The sequence below is a fragment of the Neopsephotus bourkii genome, unplaced genomic scaffold (assembly GCF_033783945.1).
Source record: "Neopsephotus bourkii isolate Nb327-2 ecotype Australia unplaced genomic scaffold, CSIRO-AGI_Nbou_v1 NB_1462, whole genome shotgun sequence".
In the NCBI taxonomy this organism is placed as follows: domain Eukaryota; kingdom Metazoa; phylum Chordata; class Aves; order Psittaciformes; family Psittacidae; genus Neopsephotus; species Neopsephotus bourkii.
Genome location: NW_026901939.1, coordinates 508,422 through 524,433, shown reverse-complemented (window position 1 = coordinate 524,433; position 16,012 = coordinate 508,422). Strand labels below are relative to the sequence as shown.

Below are 16,012 nucleotides of genomic sequence, written 5' to 3'. Positions count from 1 at the left end.
ACCCAGAAGCCCTGAAACCCAACCACTGTTTTCACTTCTTGAGATATTTTGCTTGATGCTTCCCAAGCTGTTTATGGAATTTACAGACATAATTTTGGCTGCCACCTCTGTTTGGGTGGATTCAGGCAGTACAGGGGGAACTTCATACAGTTTGTTAGGAATTGATCCATTTCCCAGTTATCCTCCAGCCTCCCTGCTCCTTTCAGCAGCTCCCATCCAGTGGGTTCACAGGGAGGTTAGTGGACAGTGAAGGCATGGGTCCTGCCCAACCTGCCTTCCCAAACCCACCTGCGGTGTGGGGCAGGCTTGCAGGCAATGTTGTGTCTGCTGGGAGCTGGAGGTTTCACTCCAGACCACAGCTGGGTTCAGTAGTGAAGGCCTTCCCCACTCTCACCCCTCATTCCTAGTCCCAGTGAAGGACTGGATGCAGGGCTGAGCTCTGGGACTGGCTGTAGGTTTGAGCTTTGTGCCCAAAGCTGTTTGAGATGCAGCCCAGTCACCAGGAGAACAAGTGGCTGAAGTTCAGGTCTGAGTGGGATGGGCTGGGCTCCCCCTTGGTTCCAGACCCCAAGAGGAACCAGGGCACCCTTGCAACTGGTTTGAGTGAACTTTGTTTTTTCCACCTCTTTGAATAGGTAAAATGTGGGGGAGTGTGACCATTCCCCCTTCCCCCCAGCCATCCCCTCAACCACCTCATTGCAAATTCAGAAGTCCCATTTCCTACATTTGTTTCTGCAGGAGACTTTCAAGGCCACAGGGCAGAGGGATCTGGGAAGCTCAGAACAGTGAGTCTCCAACATGGTGTCAGCCTGAGCCTACTGGTGGGGGTGCAGTGGCAGATGGCTCCTTCATGCCCAACACCTTTACCTGCTCAGAGGAAAACCTCTACAGCCTGGAAATAGAAGAGAAGTTCTTATCTTCTGGAGAAGTTCTGGATCTTAAAGCAGCTTCCAGTGCCTAAGAGGAAAGGGACTGGAAAGGGGTTTTGGACAAGGGCCTGTAGGGACACAAGAAGAGGGAATGGCTTTAACCTGCCAGAGGGGAAACTGAAATGAGCTCTTACGCAGAAGCTCTTCCCTGTAAGGGTGCTGAGGCACTGGCACAGGGTGCCCAGAGAAGCTGTGGCTGCCCCACCCCTGGCAGTGCTCAAGGCCAGGTTGGACACAGGGGCTTGGAGCAAGCTGCTCCAGTGGAAGGGGTCCCTGCCTGTGGCACGGGCTGGAACTGGATGAGCTTTAAGGTCCCTTGCAACACAAATCAGTCTGGGATTCCATGATGAAAACACTGTTTCAGCAGATGCAGGTTTTCACCTGTGGCTCTCACAGCCAATTTCACATGTAACAGAGGTTGGGAAGCAAATCCCCCCGAGCAAGAACCACCTGGCTGTTTCCTGCCCAAAGCTGAGGGGTTATTTGGATATTTAACAATAGCTTTTTGAGGTGTTTTCCCCTTGCAGTGATGTCTGTCCAGGAAGGGATGCAGATGGAGAAACTGCTCAGCTGCTGAGCAAGCAGGAAGAACACAGTCTCACTGTGTGAAACCGAATTTGTGCATCTTTCACATCTGCCCATGCAGCTATCAACCACACTTCTTTATCTACCAGGTCCTGTACTCATGCACTGAGCAATCCACTACTCTTGCCTCTGTGTTAAAATGCCTCCCCTAGTTTTCCATGCACTTGGCGCTCCCCTGGGTTCTAGCTGACATTGCTACCTGCTCAAGGCAGCAAACCAGCAATTAAAGTCAGTATTAATATTTTATTATGTTGCCAAAGCCCTGCGCAGGAAGCCGATGTGACAGGTTGCTAATGCATTAAAGCTTGCTCTCTCAATTGATTTCCAGGCTGTTGAGGTCAGCTTTGGAGCCAGTATCGACCCCTGCTTTGGAGCCCAACTCTTTGCTGCCTTCTTCCCTCAGTCAGGACTAAAGACCGTAATTGGAATTTCATTTTCCCGCAGAACATTACACAGGGGAACACGGCTCTGAAAACTCTGAGCATCAGGCAGCTTATCCAATATGATCCAGTGCTCTTAAGAGTGAAGCAGTGTTGCAACCAAACAACAGGAGTGGGCCCCCATAAAGATCTATATTCTCAGCCTGGCTGCTGTAAGTGCTCAAACTGGACCAGGCTTTACCAGCTCCATATAAAAGTGAGAGCTGTGATGAGCAGAAGACACCCACATCACCAGTGAAGGCTCAGCAACAGGCTTTATAAGCCCCAAGCCTTTTTACCAAAGTATTAGGTTAACTCCAGCCTCTGAAATGTGCTGACAGACAGTGGGAGGTGCAAGGTCTCATTACCTGTAATTTGTAGCACAAAGCACAAACCCATGCCATTGGTACAAACCACAGATGCTGTTGAATGGAAACAAGCAGAAAACAAGGCAAGCCATTGGACATACTACTGGAGGAGGCCACAGCACCATATCTGACATAGCTGCTCTACTGATACACTTCCTTCTGGAGCCTTTTCTCCACAAAGCACTTCAAGCCTGCTCAAGCAGCACTGTTCAGGACTCCACGCAAGGAAGGGCCCAGAGATATGAGGGCACTCCAAGCCCTGACCGACCCCTGCCACTGCCAGCCCTTCTGCTGGCCGTGGTCTGCCTGGAAGCCTGATCCCACTCAACCCTCACAGCGCAGGGCTCAGACCGCACCTTCCCTCCCGGCTAATGCCGGGCCCGTCCCGCTCCCAGGCCGGGGGTAACACCCGGTACCCCCAGCCTTGCCCGACGCCGACTCTCCGGCAGCCGGGCCCATACCCAGAGGCGCCGCAGTCCCTCGCCACCCGCCCGCCGTGAGGAAAACCTCGACTCCTCCCACCCCACCCCGCGCACGGCCCAACCGACCAATCCTAGCACCGCTACTAGCTGACGTTCGGCAGCTAGACCAATGAGAGGGCTGTATAGAGCCTGTGGCCCTCAGGGACCCGCCCAGCCGCGTCTCTGCGCCTGCGCTGCACCGCCCCCTGGTGGCCGCGGGGCGGGACCGTCGCTGCGGCGGGGCTGTCAGGCGGCGCTGCGGGCCGGGCGCAGCGGCAAGATGGCGGGGCGGGTAAGTGGGGGGGGGAGAACGGGGACGGATCCTTCTCGTCCCGCCCTGCCTGGCCCCTCTGCTATTCTCCCTTCTCTGTTTCTGCTGCCCCCTGGGCACCGGGGTGGTTCGGTGGCTTCTGGCTGCCCCCTGCCGGGGTGGTCGTTCAGCCCTGGGGGGTGTGTGGGGTCCTCTGAGAGTGCTGTGACGCTGTGTTGATTCCTCCAGTGGTGTGGGGTCCCCTGAGGGTGTTGTGAGGATGTGGTGACCCCCCCCCCAGTGATGTGGGGGAGCCCTGAGGGTGCTGTGGGGCCGGGTCTCTCTAGGGTCCATCAGGGGTGCTGCGGGGTTTGAGGTGGCTTCTTGGTGATGTGGCAGCCGGGACAGGGCTGTGGGGTTCCCTCAGGAGCGCTGTGAGGCCAGGGTGAGCGCTGTCCTGCGGATGTGAGTCAGGAGTTAGGGTTCTGTGAGGTTACAGTGGCTCTGGGGGATGCAGGGCAGGATTTTAGGGTATCCCAGGGGTGCTGTGAGGCTGTTGCACCCCCTCAGTGCAGTGGGGTGAGCTTCTAGGGCTCCCTCAGGAGCATCGTGAGGCTGGGGTGACCTCTTTCTGTATGGGGTGTGGGGCTGGATTGTGGGGTCCCCTAAGAGTGCTGTGAAGCCCCAGTGAGCTTTTGCTGCCAGGATTTAGGGTTCCCTAAGGCTGCTGTGTCCCTCAGGCCCTGTGGGGAGCAGGGCAGGATTTTAGGGTGCCTGAAGGGTGCTGTGAGGCTGTGGTCGCCCTTCTCTCTGTGGGTTATGTGGCAGGATCCTCTAAGGATGTTGTGTAGAGGGTGGGGTGACCCCTTGGTGCTGTGGGGTTCCATGAGGGGCCTCCATGAGGCTGAGGTGCTCCCTGTCTCCATGGGGGGTTGCGGCAGGATTTTGAAGTCCCCTAAGGATGCCTTGAGGCCCTGGTGACCCCTCGGTGCTGTGGGTTATGGGGCAGGTTTGTAGGGCCTCCTCTGCCCAGTGGGCACGAGCCAAGCAGCATGGTGTGATGTGGGTCCAAATTGCCTTGTGCAATGCTTTTATTCCGTATTTATTAAAAAAAAAAAAAAAAGAATCCCTTATTGGTGATTGCTTAGATAACAGCAAGCGGCCAAAAAGGCCTTAAAATGTGAAGGAACAGTTTTGTCTGTCAAATCACTCCTTGTAGTGCCCTGTATATCCCCTTTGTTTGCAGGTGTCCGTCTGCCAGTGCTGCAAGATGCAGTTGAGGTTGCTCTCATTGCAATATGCTCAGGAATACTTTGCTGCTATCAGCTTGGGCAAGTCACACATTTGATTAATGCCTGCTTCAGGCTGATACCTGCTGTCTTGGGCAAACAGTTCAGTGATTGAGGACTTGGGGAATAGGTTTTCTTATTGGTTTCTTTTCTATTATGGTTTGCCTGGTGGACCCAAGGACAGATGGTGCAGTGGTGTGGTGCAGAGCAATGGGGAGAAATTTGGTGTCACAGATGGGCAGTTCTACTAGAGAGTCACCTCTAAAATGCTGATTAATTGAGAAACCCCCCCATGTTTTGAGGTCTGGCTCTTGTGAAGACTGTCCCTGCTTCAGATGTGTAGTCTCACTTTCTTCCTTGCACCTTTTCATCTCACCCTTTGCAGTTAACCCAGGAGAAATCTGTGGGGTTTTAATAGCTTTGGTTTGGGATGCTGTCATTGTCAATTAACAACTGAACTGCCTGTTCCCTCCAGCTTGCATGTGGGATAGCAACAGCTCTCACAAGGGTGAGCAGGCAGCAGCATCTGCTTTGTATGTGACATTGAAGCTATTGTGATCCTTGTCTGTATAAACAAGGACTAGTAGGTAGGAGAGTGGAGGTGTGTGATATCTCTAGGTATAACAAGTGAGTCTAATAGTGGGACACGGATACTGTTCTGTTGTCAGCATTTTTAAAAGGTGCTTGAACTTGAGAATGAGGAGAGGAAGCTCCTGTGACTACTTCTGGCCTGAAACAATCTCCTGCAGTACAATTTGGAGCTTAATCTCTTTTATTAGACTCACGTGACTGGATTTGTATATGTATGCTTTTACAGAGAAATGAATGGCTTTCCTGAGGTAGGAGAGAGGCAAAATCTTTAATCTTCTAGTAATATTTTAAATAATTTAGACACTTCACAATCCAGCTCTCACCAATTGCTTGCTGCTGTTTCAGGTGGATTCCTCTGCTCCCTTAATTACACTGAGTTTGCTCAGTCGCAAGGAAGAGACAGTGGGTAACAGTGATTGAAGCTTACAGGAAAAGTAGTTTATGAAGATGAGAAATAATGGTTGTTTCTGTAATAATTTGCTCTGTGTCTCTCTGTGCATGGGAATCATCAGGCACACAGAGCACTAGGTCTTGCTCAGACACCAGCCAGCATCTGCTCCAGAAGCAGGAATGGGCTGAAGCTGCCTGTCTGTGTCCTGATCCCTTGGACCAAGACTGTCCCTCTGGGAGTTAACTGGTGCTGTCTGTAGCTAATTGAGTTGAACCTCATTAGGAATTAGTTCTCAAAGAGATGTAGAAAGGCCAGATGATTTCTGTGCCTTGTTCCAGCAGTGTCAAGCTCTTGATCCAGAACAAGCTGTGTCTCTGCTTGCATCAGATTGGAGACTTACACAGAGAAATGGTGTAGTAAATAAAGCAGATCTGTATGGCTGCAACTTTACTCTTGCAAGCTGCAGGAGGTCTGACTTTCCTCAGAGGAACTCTCGTGTGCTGTATGTTGGATGTTGGTGATGAGTCTGATACGTGTTTTTCTTTAAGGAAAATTAGGTTTTGTAATAGCTGCAACTTGTACAGCAGTTCATGGCGATTAGAAATAATGGCTGTTTTATATGGTACAAATGGTTTAAAACCTTGATTTTTCTTTATTTGCTGTTTGGGACTTGTGAAGTGGTATTGCCATTAGCCCAGTGATAGGAAATGCTTGCCTGTTTGCTTCTCAGGAGAGATTCCCATCTGTGTTGGGTTGGAAGTGATACTGGTTTCACTCAGGTACTTATGCTGTTTGCCTTGGGGAACTGTGCTGCATCTCCTCCAGAAGAACCTGTGTCTTGAGCAGATTTACTGTGACATCTGTTGGAATCAACTGTAAAAATTGAGAGTGTAGCAGTAGTGGGAAGGGTAGCGGAGGACAGACTGTACCCCTCGATGTTCCCATGGTGCTTGAGACATCACTGGACTCTTGTGCTCTCTTGTACTCCTTGCAGTCAATCCCAGGACAAGTTTTAGGTTGGGTGGTTTGGTACAAACTTGGAATAATAAGGATTGGCTTTTATGGTTATGGGTTAAGTCTGATTCTGCTGACATATGGAATCAGCCTTTATAGACACAGGCGTCATCAGGCAACTAAAGAAACGTCTGTGAATCAGCTTAGCTCTTCAAGCATCACTTATCTTTTTTTGGTGCTTCCTAATATGTGATATGAAGAAATAGGTATTCAGCAGCGTTTTAGGGAAATGGGAGAAAACTAAATCCAAATCTCTGTTCCTGAGATTACTTCTGCAAACGTGTACGTGTCTTGTGAAATCATCACAAACAGACTTGTATCCTTCTTGGTCACTGCAATATTATTTGGAAGGATGGGCTTCAGAGTGTAGTCTCTACCTGATACAGTCATTCACAAACCTGTCAGGATGCTGGCTCAAATTTGGGAAGTTCTGTGGCAAAGAGCAGATTTTTATGACTAAATTTCCAGATTGGCTGTCTTCAGGAGGGTTTTTGACCTCCAGGAGAAGATCTGTGAGCATTAAAAATCAAGCGAGGAGCACAGTCACTACAGTTCACAGAAATCTTTCAACACAGTATCCCATTATGCTGCATTTGAGGCAACTGGTAGTAACTGCTGCTTGTTAAACCAAGGCTGAATATATAGTTCTTGAGGCACTCTTGCTCAGCTGCTGGCCTGGTCTGCTCTTTCCTGTGTAAGCATGTCAGATACTCGGTTCAGGAAGGTCAGATGTTTGCAGCATAAAAAGATTTAACACATTTCTCTGATCTCCTGGGATGCAATAAAGCAATGACCTTCTATCAAAAAATCTGGAGTAATTTATGCCCTAGAGTTATGTCAAGTCACATGCTTTTTCTGTAGAAAATACAGAAATACTTGTAAGATACTGTGTCTTAAACACAAACTGCTTATAACTGGGTGGTGTTTGGTACATTGGTCAGTGTCCTGGAGAGGTTTGGTGTCAGATGCAGCCCAGCAGTGGTGGGATGAGCTGCAAATCTGCAGGAAAAGCAGCATCTCAGGGTTTCACAAGGCAAATTTCAGTTTAAGGGATATTTTTAACCTTGCTCCTGTTGCCATTGGGTAATTTTCTAAATAAATGGGAAGAAATTTGCATCTATTAGGTGTTCTCACACCGAATGTGTCAAAATCCTGTGACTTCCATCCTAGGCTAACGCCTTGGATGTGTCTGTGTGATGTTTCACTCCTTTTCAGCATTTTAAAAAGAGGTTTAGATGAAACACAACAAGTAGCAATTCCCTGTAATTAAATGGTGGATCATCTTGGCTCATGGCAGAAATGTGAGGCAACAGACACTCCAAAACTGGATGTGTTCATTACAAACACACATATTCTGGGTTATTAACGCTTAATTGGAAGGTGAAGTTGATGTTCTTGCTAAACTGTCAGGAAACAGCTTCCTGGTTATATGGCACAGCAGCACAGGTACAGATGTATCTTCTGAAATCACTTTACTTGATCCTATTATAAAGAACTTGTCTGGAGGATGATGTCTTTCGTGAGAACAACCTGTTTAATTAGATTATAGATGCTGTGTGATACCAGTAGCTTACAGAAGTTCTCCTTCAACACCCTTGTTTCTTCTGCTCTTTTGGATCAGGCAGACCCTTCAGTCTTGGAACTAAACTGTGGTTCTGCTAACATTGCCGAATACTGGCAATAATACAGCCAAATTCCCAAAGCTGTGAGCGTCATCCTAACTGCACTGGGTAAAACAGTGTTGGAGTTAGGAAGCTGCTGTTGGAAGAGCTGAATTGATTTGGCTGTAAAGTTTGGTTACAGACAAAGGGTAAGCAGCAGTCACCACCTGAAAAAGCAGTATCTTGTAGTTGCTAAGATAATAAAAGCCCAGACTGGTTTGGGTTGGAAGGGACCTTAAAGCTCATCCAGTTCCAACCCTTGCCACCGGCAGGGACCCCTTCCACTGGAGCAGCTTGCTCCAAGCCCCTGTGTCCAACCTGGCCTTGAGCACTGCCAGGGATGGGGCAGCCACAGCTTCCTTGGAATTTTCAGGTGGTTTTAGCTGCTGTGTCACTGGCCGCCGGTGTGGTTGTGGTGCAGGTGTGTTCACGTGGGGCCGCCTCAGCCGGCTGAACGAGCACAGGGAGGTGATTCATCCCCGTGGGAGCATCATGTGTGGGGGGCGTGGGAAGGAGGGTGGCATCTCATCCGTCCTTCTTGTCTGGGCTCTGTGTTGAGGCTGTCTCAGAGTCGGCTTGCTTAAAAGCTTTTACAAAAATCTGAATGTGAACTCTGAGATTTTAGCTTTCCCAATATGTTTCTCTTTCAGGAGGAGGAGAAAATTGGTATTTAGGAGCTTGTTATTGAGAGAGAATGCAGCTCCTTCCTGACGAGAATAAAAGGTTCCAGCAAAGTAAGCTAGAGATCAAATGGAGCTGGTGGAAAGGCTGATTCTGAGCAGCCACCCAGGGGCTGTTTGTCCCAGTGCTCAGTGGGCGCAGCAGGGTAGTCTGAGTGACTGTGCATCTGGAAAGGAGGCCTGTCTTCCCAAGCCTAATGTTACTGTAGGTGTTTGCTCTCTTCTTGTAGCCACAGAGCTCTGGGAGCTTTATTTAAGTATTTTTCTGAGATGTCCAGAAAAACCTTCAGTGAACTGGTAACTTACTTAATTTTAGAAACACAGCATTTAGGCCATCTCGGGTTGCTGAATCTGGTCCCTGGTATGGGCATCATGTTGTCAATCCTTTCCTAACTATTACTGAATGCTGCCTCTAAAGGAGTTAGGATTTTGTCTTTACTGTGGGCTATTACAGGTTAGGAACCCATTCTTAACTGCTAGTCAGTGGCTGTGTTAGCCTTCCTGTGGTTTTACATCAATTTCTACTGTCCTTTAGTATAGACTTGTTTTTCCGCTCTGTTACTCAGTTCCATGGTGCATGTGTGCGTGTAGAAAGTCATCATAATCCTCCGGCTTTCCTACGCTGGGAGAGATTGATTTGTTGTCTCCTCTGAGGCTACTGCTGACCCAGCTCTGCTACAGCTCATCTTTTTGCATGATAGTGCTGCTGTTTGTCATCTGTGTGCAGCAGGCTCCTGATATTTTCATGTTCATCAGGGATTCTGTTGCCGCTTGGTCCACTGGATCTTTAGATACAGACTGTATTGGGCAATGCTTCCATCAGGAGCATGGTCCTGAATAACGTGTGGTCTGCAGATCATCACCTCAGTTCCCTGCTTGTCTTCAGGTCTCCTTTAATATCACAATCCTTCCTTACAGTATTCCAACTTCATTTTATTTGCAGTCTCTCAGTGGTGAATGAGTGTTTGACTTGGAGCATCTGTGAGTCAGCCACAGCCACACATCTGCTCACTCCCTAGTAAACAGGGATTAAGCTGCCTTCACAAGAAAACTCCTGCACAAGTTCTTCATTGCCCAGCAACTGTTACAGCAAAGCTTGGATGCTTTTTGGAGTGGAAATCCCCATTTCTACACAGCTGGCATTGGGCTCTGCAGAGGAAACTTAAATGTCTAGTACCTGGGCTTGTCATGTTCCTAATGCTTGTCTGCCAATACCTGCATGATAGAAATCATATATATATACCTGTGCATATAATAAATGCATGTGTATGTCTGTGTCTTCTACACAAAAGAAAATCTTAAACTTTGACAATATTTGTCTTACTCAGACTCTGTAGGAACAGTGCCCAGAACAAACCTGCCTTAGCGTTAGGGCTGTTTTCTAATCTCTCTGGTAGGATTAGTACATGAGATGAGTTCAGCTCTTTCAAGTGAGGAACATCTCTGCCTTAGCATTTAATGGTTCAGCTCTTCTGCTCAGTAACAACTGACAGGTAGCAGCGCAGTTCTGTTATCTACCACCAACTTGCATCCTGTGGAATGAGTAACGGGAAACACATTTTTCTTTAGCTTCCTCCATCATCAGCCTTAACAAGTCACAAATATTAACCGTATTTTTGTACTATGTGCTCACCCGTGCAGCAGTGTAGTATAGTGAGAATGAATAGAATGAATGTGAGTATTCATTCTTTTCCCCAGGCATATTTTAAACCAGCACTGCCTTGCTGTTGCTTTGGATGCTTGTTTTGAAACTCAGAAGGAGAAAAAGTGTTGTTTATAAAAAGCTTGTATAAAAATATTCAAATAGCTTTGTGGGCTCAGCTCCCCTGATGTGCCTGAGCTGGGTTTCCGGTTCTTGTAGAGGAAGACTGGACTCAGAGACTGGAAGTCTCTGAAAGATCAGACATTATGGGGATTGTTTCTGTTATGAAGCTGTTTGGTTTTTGAAGCTCTTTGTTTTTTTGAGCAACTTCTACTACGTAAAGGTAAAATACATCAGTGGTAATGTGTTTAAACTAAACCAATGGAAGTTCAGGATAGATCTAAGGGAAGAAGTTCTTCCCTGTGAGGGTGCTGAGGCGCTGGCACAGGGTGCCCAGAGAAGCTGTGGCTGCCCCATCCCTGGCAGTGCTCAAGGCCAGGTTGGACACAGGGGCGTGGAGCAAGCTGCTCTAGTGGAAGGTGTCCCTGCCCGTGGCAGGGGGTTGGAACTGGATGATCTTAAGGTCCTTTCCAACCCAAGCCATTCCATGGTTCTGTGATCACTGAACCTCCTTGCGCTGGATTTGCTGTTGCTCAGTAGCAGAGGTTTAGAGGCAGCATTACTGCTTTGTCATAAATCCAAAGTGAGGTCCTTCACATTTGTCTTTCTGCAGAGATTTGTCAGTGCATCATGTGGTCTCATTTTGCTCTTGATTAAACAGCAGGAATATTGGAGAAGAGCTCTGCTTAGACATAGATTTAATAGAGGATGCCACAGGACCAGTGATGGATGCCTCTGGCTGAGGATCCTTTAGAGCAAAGGCACTGTCTCTGATGTGAGCTCATCTCCCAGGAACTGTTCTGTCCTTGGAGTCTTCTTGCCTAAACCAGGACAATCACTGGAGGGAGGGAAGACTTCTTTTGCTGCTTTAAGCCCAATGTTGTGGACCTGGGTGTAGCTGCAACCTGTGAAGATGTATGTGGGTCACCTTCAAGCTAGTACTGACAGCAGTGTAACTGCAGCAGATGGCATTCGCTCTCAGCTGCAAGATCTGCTTTGTTACAGCAGAGCTTTTTGTTACCTTGCCTAGTTGCTAGCAGTAACCTGCTAGTTAGCTTAAAATTAGCTTGTGTAAATATACTTGGAGGTTCCTTAGAAATACTCTTAAGGATTTGCTTCCTCTATTCCCTGAGGTGTGGTGTGCAATTGCCCGCAGTAAGAGTGCTGGATGGCAGAGAGGGGACAGGGTGCAGGGAAGCTGGAACCTAAGATGCAAGAGCTTAAATTACTCTTTTGACAGTGCTACCAGTGGCACTCGACAGTCCTCTAGGCTCTGGTGGCTTGTGCTGCAGCTCTAGACTGCTGCATTTATGCCAGAAAACCTTACTCTGGAGCAGCCAGTGCCTGTGTCTTTTCTGCCATAGCTCAGTTGCTCCACAGACAAGAATCCCTGTGAGCAAGGGATATGACTGTTGGGGTGAGGAGAGGTAAGAGAAAGCACCTGCAGTTCACCAAAATGATGTGTTCCTCCTTCCTGTCTGCTGCTTTAGTTTAAGGATCATCTCTTGCATCCAGATTTCCTCAAACAGATGCTCATGAAAACCTGTGTCCATTGAGTCCTTTGCTTGTGTGAGCTGTTAAAAACACTTCTGTATATTGATAATGTATTGAAGTTCTGCAGAATGTTGGCACCTGAGGAGGGCCTGTACTGGAGAGCTGGGAGCTCAGCACAGGTTATAGATGTGCTCTGAACGGTTACTCATTGCCAAGGGAGAAATAGGCTTCTGCCAAGCACCCCAGGAGGAAAATGAGCCAGGCCATGGGATGGTTAGTGCAGTCTGTGCTGATACTGTTATTTCACTTCTCTGATACCCAAGGTTGTTTTATTACACGTCTGTCATCTTGTGGGGCTTGCAAAAGAAGCTCTTGGTGCTGGATTTGAAATGCATTCCTTTATATTTATGCACTTCCATAAAGCAAAATTTGCACATTCCCAAATAGGGACAGGAGTAACAAGGGAGAATGGCAATTTTCACAGGCACTTGCTGTTTACATGCAGGAAGCACTCAGTCTGGAAAGATTAAAAATGCAACTGAGGACTGGTGCTGTAAAAAGGTTTAATCCAGGAGCTCTGTGTTAGTTTTCTCCAGAAATATCCTACCTAATGCGCTTTATCAGGGCATGCCCTGCCCAAAATGATCCCCTAGCAAATGGAAGGAGAAATGATGAAATAGTGAATGCTTTATTTTGTGTGAAGTGGCCAAAGATAGGGAGTCTGAAGAGGTAGGTTTCAGAAGCCCACTGATGGACATGTATTTTTTTATTACAAGAATATTTGAGTCTCTTATGACACTTCAGTTTCAGGTACATAAATCTGTTTCAAGGCTGAAAATGGAATCCTTTTCTGTTGTCACATATGTCAAGGCCAATTGAGCATTATTCAGTAAAAATAATGAATTAGTTCTTTTCTAAAGAGCAAGTACTCTTAGAAGAGTTCCATCCCCATGTGAAATGTTGATTTTGGGCTGGAGGGCAGGCTGGATTCAGACCACATGGAGATGAATGTGCTGTCCTGGCCCAGAGGAAGATTGAGCAGGATGTTAACTCCTGGGAAATGATCTAGATGTGTGTGTTGGGATCAGTGTGTTTCTTTCTCTTGTTGCTAGGATTTAAAGATATCATAAGAGAAAATCCCTTCTGAATTGCTTTTAGCAATAGGTTAACACTGACAAATAGTTTCTGTTGCATTGTCTGCGGATTTGTGTCTGAGAAAGAAAGTAGTTGTGTTTGATTCTAAAAATAACATCTGGGGGTCAAGTGTAGCTTGCCTCCAAATTCAGCCTTTAAGTCTATAGCTAACAATGGAAGCGTCTTTCCTTTTCCATCCTTTTCTCCACTTCTGGAGGCATTTTGAGCCCCAAATTCTTGTTTTGTGAAATACTTCTGTAGAAGCAAATGGGGTTCGGGGTATAGGATGGGCTGAGGTTCCTTTGCCATGCTCTTTCTATAATGCTGCGTGCTGCCTCAGCATGGGGATGCAGCAGCTTGAGCTAAGAGTGGTAGTGTTTAGTTATTTTAGTGGCTGATTCCTGAGTACTAGTGGAGGGGAAAAAATGAGCAGATACTCTTGCAATTGGATTGCTCTTTGGGCTTCTGGGGGGAAAAAAAGAGTGGGGGAGAACACCCCATAAAGTTTGTAGTACTTATTTGAATAGTGATGGGCTGGAACTGACTATTGAACTGAATTTTCTCCTGTTTGTTACTGGTCTGTGATGTTTCCTATAGAGTAGGAAATACTATTTTCATCATGATACTTCTTTTGAGAAGGTTTCTAGAGATTCTGTGGAGCTGGATAGCAGCTTGGGGAGAATTACACCTTCCTGTGGGCTCTCAGTGCTGCCATTGTACTCTGCTGTTTGAAGTATGAGTATCCAGAACGGATGTGCTCAAATTTCACTTTTCTAAGTAATGTCAGGGAAGAAGAAAGGCAACATCTTTATTCCACCCTCTTTTTCCTAGGTAATTTGAAAGTATTTTCCATAGGTATGCTAGGAAATACAAGGTAGAGCATCCTCACAAAATGCGGATCTCTTAGGTACAAATATCCATAACACATAGAAACATTTGGAGAAACCTTGAAGAGGAGCTTGTCAGTGCCAGTGGATTGTGCTTTCAGGGTATGTCAGTGCTCATGAGACCTGTTTTGTTGATTTACAGAAGCTTTGAGGCTTGGCTTATTAAAGGAAAACCAGAATTTATTTGACAGCTTTTTCTTCTCTTTCTTTCTCGTAGTCTATGCAAGCAGCAAGGTGTCCCACTGATGAACTGTCATTAACCAACTGTGTGGTGGTGAATGAGAAGGACTTCCAGTCTGGGCAGTAAGTGTGCACTGTTGCTCTTTCAGCTTTGAACCAAAAAGGAATTGTTTTCAGACTTTGGGCGGGGGTGGAATGAAGTGTCAGCTTTGAGAAGGTGAATACAGGAGGTTAATTAACAAAACCTCTGTGTCTTTAGAGACCAGAGCTTTAAATGTGCCCCTTTCTCAGAACTGAAGATAGTGAAGTGGTAAATTTGCCTCTGAAGCTTTTCTTCCTTGGGATCTGGATCTACTCAACTAATTATAATCAGTATTTTAATGAAGGGCTTCAGGCCTTGATGTGTTTTTTTGGTTTGGTTTGGTTTTAGTTTTGCTGCTGTTCCTATTACACAGCTAGAATATTTGAAGTATTTCAAGTAGACTTTTATCATTTAATAAGGGGAGCATCCTCTCACTTTCACATCATGTTGGAGTGCTGAACAGTCAGTAGAAACTCTTGTTTTTTAGTGCTTTCATGCACAAGAACAAAAGGGGAAGGCAGCCAGAGTGTGGGCACAACAGTTTGGATTCCTTAATTACAGTTTTGGGGTGACTGATAGACTCTGACTCTGGGTTTTACTTCTGTGAGAAAAGTAGAAAACACCTCATTTTTTCAGCTCAGCCCACACAGAAGTGCTTTGTATTAAAAGAAGCCAATTCAAATTAGTTTCCTTGCTTTCCTGCAGCTGTACAGTGTGTCTCTTAAAGCTTTCAATAGTGGATTGTAGACAGAATGAACTAATTGCAGGAGGGTTTGCAAAATGCAGGAAACAAGTTCAAAAACGTACTGAATGATACACTAAGACCCTTAGCATAAAGTGCTTGGCCTATGTGAATTCTGCTAAGGCTGGAGACTGTAGCAGTTCTGAACTGTGGGCATGGAGGGAGAGATGTGCTTAAAGACTTGCCTCTTTTTCTGCTACCAGTCTGCTGTGCTGCTGCCCTGGAGAGCTATCCCAGCCTTTTAGTGATTAACTGTGGATTCACAAGCACAACTTGAGTATAAAATGCCAAATGAAAACAAACCCACCTCCCCTAAAAGATCTAAACGAGCACAACTTGTAGAGTCAGTAGCAGGGAAAAGGATGTACTTGGACAGGTAATGTCCTGGTCTCTTTTAAGTGATGACACTGGGTGGAGTTTTTTTCCCAAAGTAATTGGCTTACAAGAATACCTGCACTGAGCATTGTACCTCATGTATTATTCAAATGTTAATTTCCTCAACTCTGAACATCCTGGAGCTGCCAGAGCTGCAGCACCCTCCTTTTGCTCAAAGAACCCTCATTCATGTTCGTGGAAGCAAGCAGGAAGCAACATCCCAAGGCTTGCCTGGTGAGCAAGCTGGCCATGGGTCTGTCTTTGCTGATTCTCCCTAAAAGAGTTGCCTGTTTCTAGAAATTGGGGCTCATAAAGAAAGCAGCATATGTTTGGTTGTGAGCAGATGCTATAAATTGCTTTGTAAAGCGTAAGCCTGGAGTACAGAGAAACATCACGATATTCAGCTACTACTGAGGGATGTAGTCATTCTGCTGCATTGCAGATACACTGAGCAGGACCATCCCTAGGATCTGCTGCAGTAAGGCACACACAGTCAGCAGTTTTGGTTTGTAGCATCCTAACCATGACTGGCTGCACAGAATGTTTTTTTGGTAATGCTTCCATTTGGGGCTCACAGTGTAGACCTGGGAGTTTGACCTTGGATCATCGAGGTGGTTTATCCCCATGGTGCCACTGTAGATCTTTTCATGCTTCCTTTTCTGCATCCTTGAAGTTGGACAAGTGTGAGTCACTGCTTTGTGACGTGTGAGTTCACGGG

The 16,012-nt window shown here is 46.7% G+C and overlaps 1 protein-coding gene and 1 long non-coding RNA gene across 3 annotated transcripts in view; one reads left to right on the top strand and one right to left on the bottom strand.

Moving 5' to 3' along the window:
* Positions 1-1,737: 1,737 nt before the first annotated feature.
* On the bottom strand, positions 1,738-2,522 carry LOC133220627 (uncharacterized). Its single transcript, XR_009727766.1, has 2 exons — positions 2,302-2,522; positions 1,738-2,157 (listed from the first exon to the last, which is right to left on the bottom strand). It is a non-coding gene; the product is annotated as an uncharacterized LOC133220627 (long non-coding RNA).
* A 392-nt stretch (positions 2,523-2,914) lies between these two features.
* Positions 2,915-16,012, top strand: part of NSF (N-ethylmaleimide sensitive factor, vesicle fusing ATPase) — a 62,399-nt gene continuing 49,301 nt past the window's right edge. For both annotated transcript variants that reach the window (XM_061368903.1, XM_061368904.1), the window contains exons 1-2: positions 2,915-3,054; positions 14,133-14,218. In XM_061368903.1, the coding sequence (XP_061224887.1) occupies positions 3,043-3,054; positions 14,133-14,218 (98 nt within the window). In that variant the 5' untranslated portion in view covers positions 2,915-3,042. The remainder of the gene's footprint in view (positions 3,055-14,132; positions 14,219-16,012) is intronic.